This window comes from Eurypyga helias, unplaced genomic scaffold (assembly GCF_000690775.1).
Source record: "Eurypyga helias isolate BGI_N326 unplaced genomic scaffold, ASM69077v1 scaffold14050, whole genome shotgun sequence".
Taxonomy (NCBI): Eukaryota; Metazoa; Chordata; class Aves; order Eurypygiformes; family Eurypygidae; genus Eurypyga; species Eurypyga helias.
This window is the reverse complement of record NW_010226505.1, coordinates 9,875-22,691: the sequence shown is the minus strand read 5'-3', so window position 1 is coordinate 22,691 and position 12,817 is coordinate 9,875. Positions and strand designations below refer to the sequence as shown.

Sequence of the window (12,817 nt, the reverse complement as noted above, 5' to 3'; positions counted from 1 at the left end):
CCCCCCCCCCCCCAGAAAAATAGAGGGGACTCTTGGGCTGTGTTCAGTAATTTTATAAGGTTTGGATATAACAGTACTAAAGAACAATAACATATAGAATCATAAAACCATAGAATGGTTTGGGTTGGAAGGGACCTTAAAGACCATCTAGTTCCAACCCCCCTGCCATGGGCAGGGACACCTTCCACTAGACCAGGTTGCTCAAAGCCTCGTCCAGCCTGGCCTTGAACACTTCCAGGGATGGGGCATCCACTCTGGGCAACCTGTGCCAGTGCCTCACCACTCTCTCTGTGAAGCACTTCGTCCTGATATCCAATCTAAACCTCCCCACTTTCAATTTAAACCCGTTACCCCTTGTCCTAAATACACGTTACAGCAAAAAGGCCATTCAATAGCCAGTTACTATGACATTAAAAAAACAGCGGGCTGAAACTCTGACCAAACAAGTCAAAAATGCAATAGTAAAGAATATGAATGTAGACTCCTAAAATTACTGTAACCCTCATTAGAAAAAAACCCACATGGCTGTTTCAGTACACCAGCTGCCAGCATCACCCCTAAGCCTTGCGCTTTTTTTGTGCGTCCAAACATTCCTCAGAAGTCCGGATGCCCACAGCCATCATCGGTCCAGGAAAAATGAACCTACCGTCGCCAAAGATGTGAGCCATGAGCTTCACGAGCACTTGCTTCAGGTGGAACTCCACCAGCCTCACTGCCTCCATGGTGTGGCACTCCTGCTTGTGTGCAGTGCGACGACCTTGCTCGAACAACTGCAAGCCTTCCCCGTCCTTAATGCCGGAGAACAGCTGGAACAGAACCACAAACACACCAGTGTTTTGCATCAGTGCTTTCTAAGCTAAAACAGAGAAGGACATTGAAGTGGAAATCTTACCTGCTCAGTCTACACCGTGGAAAACAAATGTAAAGACTGACTTTATACAAATTCTGCTCCCTAAACACAGAGATAAATCTCCACAAAACCAGAAATATTCCAACAATGAGATTTGTTTTACTTCTGCACCATATCTTCAAATAATATGATTGACTTCAGGAAAATACTACTTTATAAAAAAACCACCTTTTTTTCCAAATCTGTTACTTTGAAAGTTACCATGCAGAACAGAGTACACTGTACAGTAGATGTAAATTACATCACAAAAACTACAATACACAGCGGCATTTATCACAACTTCAACTTATTTTAGCAACTGAATGATGTAAAAGAAATACCAAGAAACCCCAACACTTTCTAAGAGCTGTAATCAAACAAACATTAAAAAAAAAACCCACAAAACAAAATCCAAAAACCTGGCCGTTTAACAAGACCTTAAGCTGCTTATTCATCTTGGGTACGGTTTTTTCATTTAAGGACTACTATTTTCATGCGTTTTCCCACACACAACACCTTTCTGCATATAGGAATTTTGTCTACGGGGCATTTAAGGGTGCGTGGTCTTGGTCTGGAGTTCCCATATAAATTACAAAGCACAGACGTGCTCCTCGCGCCGAGGGCGCTCTCCACCACATCTGCTGCACGTTGAAGATTTGTTTCATGAGCATGCCCATATGTTTCTAGCCAAGCAATCCGGGACAGATACATACCAGCACATCTACATTCTCTCAGGGAGGCCAACAAAACACTAACGCTAAGCCACGCCGCTGGAGGCTTCGTGTCTTGGGGCGACAAGCAGGCGGTTTTACATTCTAAAGAGAATTTTTGTCAGAAACCCTTAGAGCTGTACAAACCCCAATTCCGTTAAGTCTGGAGGGTAAGGAGAGCTAATTGTGAAAGTGTTTCTAGTGCCCTTTCCTACCCCTCCTCCTCCACCTTCCCACAGTCAACAAAGCACACACAGAGAGAGGACATGCACTGAGATTTTCTTCGCATTAAGCCTCCCAGTGTAACTAGCTCTTACTCGGGGGATGCCACGAACAGCGTGTAACCTTAACAACTCACGGATGCCCACAGAAGTTGTTTTAATTGCAGTCTGATGCCTTCAGTGCACTAAATGCTCTAAAAAAATGTTCAAGTGAACCTCTAGTAGCCTACAAATGCCGGGCACAATTAATTAGGACTAGCTTCTAGCACGTCTCATACTGACACGATGCATGCAAGGAGGAATCTGAGTTTAGACAGCTCACAAACTAGCAGCAAAATGGATTGAGGGAATAAAAAGAGAATCCCATCGGTAGCATTTAACTTTGTATTGCTAGTCAGAAGGAGACTTCGCTGGCAGATAGAGAAAACACCTCTCAAGTTAATCTCCTTAGTGCGCTGCAGAAAAGTACAAAAAATAAAAAAGAGAAAGAGAAACACCAAATAGAATGGTTATCCATCAGTCTAACAAAAACACCTTTACTAATCAAAAGGCAGAAGCTTGACAAAACTAGGTATTACAGTTTTAAATAACAGATACTTTATTCAAGTGCTCACCTGAAAGATTAATCCCCCTTTTTCCTCCTGGCATTATTTCTGCACTGGCCGGAAGAAGCAGATGATACCCACCCTGTAACAAATTTACTATCAGCAGGGCAGACCAGTCATCCAGCATGTGGTTTTGAAAGCCAGGGGCTATTCACAGCTGCCAGTGTTAGCCTAGGGAGGTTAGTGGGCAGACACAGGCTTCCTCACACAGGAACCTGGAGTGGCTAAATTAGGTACCTGCTCTGAACCACCCTCTCCAGGTAGTTCTTTCTATTAACTGAAGAGACTACGCTCAGTAAGCCAGAAATACCCTTCAGGCCACAGAGATTCTCCCTCTTTTGGCTAGAATACACTGCATTTACCCATTAGAAGGTGTATTTGTTATTTCCCCCATCAGCAGTATTTTAGGACACGAAACCCTTCTTCATTTTCCCCTTCATTCATCCCTTCAGACCTCAGCCTAAAACTGGTTCCTCAGACCACTACAAGGAACAGATAGTCTGCACACTGCCATTAAAATGCAGCATTTGTATCAAGTAGAAAGAAGTACTTTTCCTTACCACTGTCTTATTCCTGAAATGTTGATGTTGCAATTACTGTCTGAGCGAAATTCTGTTTTAGTAGATCATCTCGGGTATGGCAACAAAATGCAAGCAAGAACCATCACAGTAAATACATATAGTCCTACCCCAGGCCCCTAACCTGTTGGGCCCCCTCATCCTGCCAAACCACCCATAGGCACCACCTCCTTCGCCGTGCCAGGATAACTGTCCGTACGGCGTGCACTGAGCCAGACTGGGGAGGTGGATCTGCACGAGATGTAGCCCAGGAGGAGGGAAAAAACTGAGGGACGTGAAAATGGCAAAAATCAGCACTGTAATCAATTATCAGCACAGTGGTGGCACTGAGAGATGCGCTAGCATGTGGGATGGGGCTGGGCCACTGCTGGCAAAGGCGTGAATCTACGCCAGTTCACACAGCCTGCAGAAACACAGCCTTTAGGGGAGTCCCCAGAAGGCAGGCGGTGGCAAAGAAACAGCCCCCACTTGCAGTCAGGCACCAAGAGGCACTTTGGTGTTCTCCATAAAGGCTCCATCAGCTCCTGTTGACTCTGGAACAGCTATGGATGGGGTTATGCTAAGAAAAAAAGACGCCTTACAGGTGTCTTAATATTTATTCCCTTCTTCCCACTCACCGACACTGCTATGTCAATATGAGCAGCTTTAAACTGGATACACCAATTTCCCTATTACAATGATTGAACTTTACTAAGCACATGTCCTGGATTAGCAACACTTCAACATTTCTGTATACATAAAGCCAGGAAAGCCAAAGCCTGACTAAAATGAAGAATCCGTGACAGTCGCTCCTTTCTGATGTCAATTCTTCTCAAGCACATATCTGAGCAAATGGAGGGGAAAAAAAAATATATATATATATAAACGTCTTGCATAAAACACTGATAAATCCAAGATGCCACAATTATTCCTTCAGTGCAGACTAAAATAAAATACACTATTTTGTTGTATTGAATATGATAACTACTACTAGAAAGGAAATTTCCTGTAGCAAATCAATCAAACACCCGTGTGTCTGCCTAGTGTAAGTACAAGAATTCCTTCAGTAAAGTGGTGGTGTGCAAAACATGGAACATTGTGTCACAAAATAATTACCAGGATTTATCAGGCTGTCTGACTGATGCTGCATTACAAAGGAGAAAGCAGAAAGGAATCAAAGTGACCTTACCATGCGGCATGAAATTTACTCACAATTTAGCTCATAATGATAAAGTCAAATTTGGTACCATGTAATGGCCAGAAAACACTGGGTTTTAATTGCACAAATACAAACGGAGCTATGCTCCTTTAAAAGCACTTCACAGTACTTCTCAGCCTGGCAGGGAAGGTAGAAGTCACATGTGTGATTTCAGTGAAGACCCCAACATTTTTTCAGTCACTTGACAGACTTTTTTAATCTCGCATCACTTCTATCCATACACTTAGGATTCTGTCCAAGATTAAGTGTCCCTTTACAGGATGGCATTCATCAGAAAGATCTGTAACTGCATCCTGTCATTCCACAATGCAGTTGTGTATTCCTCCTGCCAGTCAAGCACAAAGTAGCAATTAAGATAATGAATACCTAATGCTTATGTACTTACACTCACAGACAAACCAGCACTTAAGACTAGCTCTGCATGAGGATCTGCATGTGGCAACACTCAACCTTGCCACACCAAATACGTCTTGACTCTCTGGCCTTGATGAATATCCCTATAAATAAACAAACAGCTGCACTCTAAATCCACTTACAAATAGCAAACCATTTCCACAGCATTTAAAATGTGCTGTAATACTTAACTGATGGATCAGGAATGATGAAGATGATGCCACTTGAAGATGGCTCATCAAAAAAAAACCAAAACCAACCAAACAAAAAAAACCAATCAAGGTTGAAACTTGTGAACCTGATGCCCCACCAAGGCAGTTCCCTGAGCCACAAAGATACAGAGCCCATCATCTGCACGTCAGAACGCTCTTTACCGTGTATTGATAAGCATTTGTTTTGGGAGAAGATGCCCAAAAGCACTTCAAGCAACAAGCTTGCAGAGCGGTCATCACAATTTCTGGATCCTTCAGTTTTCAGTCCTCCAATTACAGCAAAGAAAGGTTATTTCTCTTTGTGAGGTTTTTAACCCAATCAAAGAGTTTCTGAAAAAACACTAGGTCATCGACACGTTTAAGGGAACACCATACAGGTGTTTTGGAATAGCAAGCAAAAAGCAATGCTGCTGCACACACATCAGTTAAAACGAGACATATATACAAGCACTTAGCCTTCTGTTCCAGTGGCAACAGGAATTCCTTTATTTCTAAGCACCCTAGATTTCCCAAATACACTTGTAGACATTTGGCTTTTTATTTTCCCTGCACAAATCAGATATCACATTGAATAGAATTAACTGCTTTATCCTGAAAAGCATTACTAGATTTTTTTTTAGCTGGATGAGACACAAAGTAAGAAAAAGTTTGAAAACATATTTAATATGAAGTCTTTGTAAGAAAGGATGGCTTCCAAAGGATGTAATAAGTAGTGCCTTCCAAACTTTCAAGACCATGGACCACCACCAAAATCTCACAGACCTTCTGACGGTCTTTGCTGTCAAATTTTCAGTTAAAACTTAGAAAGAATATAACGTGGGTCCTCAGACCAGTGAAGGTCTACTTGTTATGGCATCATTTATGCACCACAACTTGGAAAATACTAAATACCATATTCACATCTCGGGTAGACGCCCGCAAGAACAAAGCCAGTTCCACGGGAACCAGCCAGGCCCTTTATTCATAACTACAGAAGAAAGCTGCGGGGATCTCCACTTGTGTGCTATTATCTCAAAGCAGCCAGGAAGCCCCAAATTCCCTCTGACCCACACGTGCTGTAACACAGCAGATTAATGCCCTCAGTCAGAGGGACTGACACGCCAATCCACGACTCTCCACATCCGTCTCACCTGCCTACAGAGTCACCATCTCACACAAACCTTAATCCCCATGGGCTGAGGCACTGAAGAGCATCACCCAAATCAGAAGAAACACACAGAAAAGGGCATATCCACAGGTGATTTCAGGGTGTTTACCACACTTGGATGAGCTTCTCCCTATCCTTAGGCTGCAGAGGAATAACAGTGCCGTTCCTAAGCCAGTTAAGCCCTTTAAAATATTTGTTCCCTAGTACCCAGCTAAACATTATTATTCGGACTCCCAGTTACTGCAGGGGATAAAATGTTTTCAACACATTTTCCCACACATACTGTAAATGCTCTAAATCTCTCTATATTATAGAAAATGTTTCAGGGATCAGCCTTTCTTTTTAAAATGTTTTCAACACATTTTCCCACACATACTGTAAATGCTCTAAATCTCTCTATATTATAGGCTGATCCCTGAAACATTTTCTTTCTTTTTTGTTTAACCAATACACAAATGACATGGCCAGGTACCAAAGTATGAAAAGATGAGGAAAGGAGTATGTTTTTATATGAGTAAGAGAAAATTTACACTCCTGTTACCTGGGATGAGAGTCTTTACATTTCAGGATATAAACACTATGAAGTTATGATATGGATTTTTTTTTTTCAATTATATATACTGATTTGGGGTTATATTCCTTACTTTTAACTGAATACTTATAGTTTTACATTGTGTCCTAACAAAAAAGTTGCCATTTCCAACAAAAAACATTTCAATGGAGAAAAAAGATGTATCCCTATTACTTCTTCACAGTCTCCCTATTTATAGTTTTCAGATGTTAGTACAAGGGAGCGTGCTGAGAACATAATTTCTCTTTCTGAACAATCTGGTATTGGTCTGCATTGGAACAAGGTTACTAATTAGAGGAGCAATTCCTATGTTTTCACATCTGTAACCCTTAAAATTTATGTATAATTCAGTACAGACTATAAAATACCTTATGAAATCTCCTTCCGATGTGTAAACATCGTTTATCATCAACTGGAAACTGTTCTGTGATTGCCACTGGGTTTATATCAGCTCCCTCTGCTGACTAAAATGCACACAGCGTAATTCAGTTGTGAGTTGTTTTTTTTTTCCTTTTCCATGAATTGTAGAAAGTATAGAACTGCAATGAAGACTGCTGAATAGCACAGAAATAATTTCTTTTATAATCCAGCCAGGAAAGTTTGGCAGTTCAAACCTGACTACAGCAGTACCAATATTATCAAACCAATGGATTAAAAAAGAAAAAAGCCATACACTATAGAAGGAAAAAAAAAAATCTATGTGCCCTTTAGAAGGAAAAAAAAGGATGCTGGAGGAAGAGTATACAAAAGAAATACCATTTGGGGGTAGTATTTAAGAAGAACAGTTTATTTTATGTCCAGAATTTTGAAGCAGATTTGGGAAGCTACTTTTGGCACTGGTGTCAACTGTTTGTTAGTCAGTTTTTAACTGCTATATATTACACTGAGGTAATAATTACATAAAGTATTTTTAAATATGCCGCACACATGTCTAAATAGATTTTTCAGATGTTCTTAGACAGCAGTGCAAAGACATCTTTAAAAAGTTTATGGGAAATATCAGCCAGAATTATTCTGACTTTTAGCAATGAGTTATCTGGGAAGATGGGAATTTCTTCAAGTATTTTAATATCTGCCCACATGTAAAGCTGCAGAAAAGCATCAGTTACCTATCTCCATATTACTTTTCTCTTACAAAAATAATCAACCAACCATCACGAAAAATTGTATAGTCAAAGCAAATACCTCACAAGTATCTCAGAGTTAAAATTCTGTAAAATTGCCAAAGTATGATTTGTTTTTCCAGCCCTAACTTCCAATGTATTGATTTTAACTTTGACTGGAAGAAGAATTATACTAAACATTTCAGTCACAGGACACAGGTTTTAACCTAGCCTTGACAACAGAACTTGGTATTTGTAAAGGAGAGAGACTTTTCTACATCTTCTATTTCTTTCTTATACTGCCTAAAATTTCCAATGAGGATGAAATGACCTTTTTTTCCCTTCCCAAACTGAGATAACAATTCCTCTAAATCCAAGGTCCTATAAAACCACTCTAGGTTCTGGATTTTCTTCACTTACACCCAATTCTGCATTCACTTTCACTGAGAAAATGAAAAATGATAAATGTACAATCAAAAGAAGAAAGTAGAGCAATAAATTGACTACAGCTTATAAAACCAGCGTATTGGTCATAAGATGAAATGTACCCAGGTATTCTAGCTGAGCGTTAACAGTTTCTCCCTTAGTTCCATAGCTTCTTATCCTAGGTACTGTGCAAATTTCCTCTCGCCAGAGATTGCGGTGGGGTTATGAATGAAAAGCCTGAGACGAAGGTAACAGGCCCTGACGTTCACACATTTCTGCTGAGTGGGTTACAACTTAAACATGGGTATAAATAAATGAATATAAATACTCTCATGCAGTATTACCGCCATTTAATCTTTGTTCCGCTCAGACAGTTCCTTCTGGAACTATTTAAATTTGGGTTATTTTGAACAGGCAACCAGAATATAAAACATAAAAACAGCCCCCAGTGAAATTTCAGAATCACACATCCAATTTTTTCCACAAGGCTCTTGCCTTGAATATAGTAAGAAATTACACATATTGCAAGAATCTATCAGGACTTAATCTGTAACTGAAGCAAAAAAGGATGCTTTAGATCACGCTAAGGTTTAGCATTCATGCATGTTGCCCAACAAACAAATCTTTACACTTTGTGAACCATACCACTATTCTTTCTTCATCAGTATCGAAAGTTTCTTCAGAGAGATCGACATGTTTTCCAGCACACAGCTAACTAAAAATTCATCAGCTCTTAAGAATCTCTAATAACATCTTGTGTTGGGTCTGGCTGAGATGAAGTTAATTTTACCCACAGCAGCTCCCATAGTGCTGGCCTTTGTATCAGTAGCTAGAAAGGTGCGGATAACGCACCCGTGTTTTAGGTACCACGAAGCAGCACTCGCACAGCATCGAAGCTGTCTTTCCAACACTGCCCCTGCCAAGGGAGTGGGCGCGATCTTGGGAGGGGACACAGCCAGGACAGCTGACCCAAACTGACCAAAGGGATATTCCATACCACAGGACACCAGCTCAGCAATAAAACCTAGGAGAAAGGAGGAAGGTGGGAGGCATTCATTATTTACGTTTGTCTTCAGGAGCAACAGCTACGTGTACTGGAGCCCTGCTTCCCGGGAAGTGGCTGGACATGAGAAGAAGAGAATAAATCTTGGTGTTGCTTCACTTCCCTTTGCTTTTGCATCATTAAACAGCCTTTGCCTTGACCCACAAGTTTTTTTTTCTGTCTTGTTTTCTCCTCCACACTGTTCTGCTGAGGAGGGGAGTGGCAGAGTAGCTTGGCGGGCACCTGGCCTCCAGCCGAGGTCAGCCCATCACACATCTCAACCGTTTTCTTGGGGAAAAAGAAGTAAGAGGAAAAGAAACGAGAAACCTACAATGCAGTGAATCAGACTGTTATACATCATGTATTTCTACATAGAAGATGTAAGTGAACATTTCTGTAACTTTCTTCCTCGACATTAAAATATTAATTTCTTCACGGAGAGGGTGGTGAGGCACTGGAACAGGTTGCCCAGAGAAGCTGTGGATGCCCCATCCCTGGGAGTGTTCAAGGCCAGGCTGGACGAGGTTTTGAGCAACCTGGTCTAGTGGAAGGTGTCCCTGCCCATGGCAGGGGGGGTGGAACTAGATGATCTTCAAGGTCCCTTCCAACACAACCCATTCTGTGATTCTATGATTCTATGATTATTATTCCCATTATTAAATTTGTAGAGGAGAAAGAAATAGTCTGCCATTAGGACTGAAATTTCTTAAGGGGTATACTCATTAACAATAATTTCAATACTTAGATCATTCATACCCAAGTTTACAGAAAATCTTATTAAAAAAAAAATTATAATTTTGTGGCACATACAAAGATTTTATCTGAATGCCTAAACTCCTGCACAAGTAAAAAATTTGCCATGAACATGAAACATGAAGAAGTGGCATTTTCCTAACATAGGACTGTACATTTTTCTGTTGCGTATGCCCTGATTGTATTCATAAACAGGTATATGGGAAAAGAACAACAAACAAACAAGATTCGATCCATCTGCAAGATTTCCATCTCCAGGATACCAAAGAAGTGGTTGCAAACTGTATTCAGCACCACACAGCTCACAGGACATCTGCAGAGGCAGATGTGTTTTCGAAGTGGAAGAAGCAGTGGCCGCATAGGGTGGGAAACACCAGCACAGACAGCACGAACCCTTCCCTCCAGGGAGAAAAGCAGTGCTCTGTGATTACCCTCGTTTTCCCTCAGGCATCCAAACCCATCAGGCTTCCCTGCCAAGCTCCTGTCACCCACTGGCAACCACATTAAAAACGATTCACATCACGGTATTATTAGAATAAGCTAGTTTTAGTTATAGAAATGTGAATTTGGCAGTATTGCTACAAGCATACACAAATTATACGAATCAATTACTATTTGGAAAACAAACTGGCTTGCATTTACCAGTGATCAATGATACAGGAGAATACTGAACGACACTCAAGCACTTGTAGACCATGTAAGCTGTGCCAACCAAATATATAAACTCAAGAGCCTTAGACATCTACCTAGAGCTCTCCGAGCTGATGCCTCTGGACCCATCGAGTTTACGGGGGTGTGATACATACACAGTAACTTTCAGCTGCAACAGATGAATCCTTTATTGCAGCCTTAGGATGAGATGAACGATGGAAAAATTAATTTAAAAAGACATTCACTTACAGAAAGTCAGAGCTATTAAAAGAAAAAAGATGACAGAATAAACACCGGGCTCTGGATGTAGCTGCAACACCTCACACCCAGAAGTCCTTCAAGTATTAAAATGACAAAGCTTTCGGAAAAATGACCACACTGGAAGAGATTTGGGAGAGACCTAGAATTGATTTGTGCAGATCATTAGCTGAACAAGCTGTTTCCTTTCAGACCATGTTTTATCTTGCTAGCTTTCAAGAATATTGTCATCCCATTTTTTCCACATTTTTCTGGGGAAGTTTGTATTTGTTTTCAAATTCAACGCTTTCCACCTACATTTTTCCCAAATTAAAAGCATTACTACACGACCAATCACTCGATCTTTGTCAGTGTACAGCACAATACACGTGTTGCTGTAACACGTTTACATGCATGCACTTTGCCTACAGCAAATACAAGATCATGCAACTTACCCAAAATCTTTCACCCCAATGAGAGAATTCCTACCTCGTGACAGGAGAAGAGCCGAACACCTTCCATTTGATGGAAGACTGGGTAGTGGGTGTTATCAATTGTATCACGGCGGTAGACATCTCCCACTGCCAGAAAGGCATCCAGGCCGGAGTGTATCAAGTCCCACTGATGAGCTGATGTATGTGCTCTTAGCATGTGATCACGATTCAAGTAATAGTTATCCTCTTTCCTTCTGCTGGCATGGTTTCGTGGGATAAGCAAACTATCAAAATTCTGCTGTACTGTAACCACTGGAGAAAGGCCGTCGTAGACAGAGAAGAGCGGAGTCCCACGGCGTCCTACATACTGTTTGTAAAAGTGGTCCTTCACCTGCTCCTTGATTAGCCACAAAGGGTGATGCTTTTTGTTGTGCAAGTTCTTGCCCACCTTGGAAAGAATCTTCTCTGTGACATTGCTGTAGTCATCCTGAGGATAAGCTTTGCCAAGCAGTTCCACAGTGTTTGAGCAGGGCGTGTTGACAGCAAAATCTGAAGGCACAGACTTGGATGAAGAATGTCTTGAATGGGTGGGAATTCCTCTTACATTCACTTTTGGTGATAAAGCTGTTTTAGAATACTTAGCTACCCTCATGAATTTCCAGAGCATTGCCATTGCAAACTCTTTTATGACCTAGAGAAAGAAAAAAAAAAAATTAAAAAATTCAGTTAGGATCTGCAATCTTGCCGCAGGAATTGCCAGTATCTCAGGGATAAGTAAAATCTGAATGTCTACTTGATTAATGCGACAAAGTTCCCATGATAAACCACTTTTTTGACTTCAGAGGAGGGAAAACATCCTTGTGATCAAATTTCAGCTAGGATATCATATTCAATTATCAGTCTTCTGCATCACTGCATCAGCATTAATGACTCTAGACCTTGCCTTAACCCCACTCCATATACTGCTACTCTTTACAGCTGAATAAACATCAGCCCTTCTTTGAAACAATACCTTTCATCTGGTTAAAGTACAAGGCAATAACTGAATAATACTTATGAAAAAACCAGAAATTTAACAATGCCCTCTGGCAGTCAGGGACTTGCTAATAATAAGCCCCCAAGCATTAACTTATCGTTGTATCATCTTCCCCATTAGCAGAAGCTACAGGAGGCACTCCAACCAGATGCATGTGGCACACACTAACCAATCATCACTAATTCTTACTTAATGCCAAAAAAAACCCCGTTTAACCTTTCACACCACTGAACCACTGTGAAAAAACAGATGGCCAGACCACAAGGTATATATTTCTATATAAACAGCATATTAAGTTCACATACGAGTATTGCACAAGATTCGCAATAAAGGCTCCACATAATCAGAACCAATGTTAGCGTTTTAGGGTGAGCACAAAATCCCTTTTCCATATGTTCCCAGAATGGCTATTTTTATGGCTTACACCGCTGTACCAGGCAGGGAGGCTCCCAAATATTGGGAAGGTGAATGAAGTGATGAGATGCTGAAAGAAGTCTGAACAAGTAATTTCCTATCCAAGGGCCGTCTTTACACCTCCGCCCAGTTTGCAAACAGGCTTTGTGCTTCAGGGATAGGCAGCTGCATTACTTTCTAGTGTTTGAAGAGGTAAT

The 12,817-nt window shown here is 41.0% G+C and overlaps 1 protein-coding gene across 1 annotated transcript in view; it reads right to left on the bottom strand.

Moving 5' to 3' along the window:
- FARS2 (phenylalanyl-tRNA synthetase 2, mitochondrial) overlaps window positions 1–11,855 on the bottom strand; it is a gene marked incomplete at its 3' end in the record, with an annotated part of 19,905 nt that extends 8,050 nt beyond the window's left edge. The window contains exons 1-2 of the mRNA XM_010153408.1: window positions 11,226–11,855; window positions 647–806 (exon numbers count right to left, since the gene is read on the bottom strand). Coding sequence (XP_010151710.1) covers window positions 647–806; window positions 11,226–11,843 — 778 coding nt within the window. The remainder of the gene's footprint in view (window positions 1–646; window positions 807–11,225) is intronic.
- Window positions 11,856–12,817: the final 962 nt, after the last annotated feature.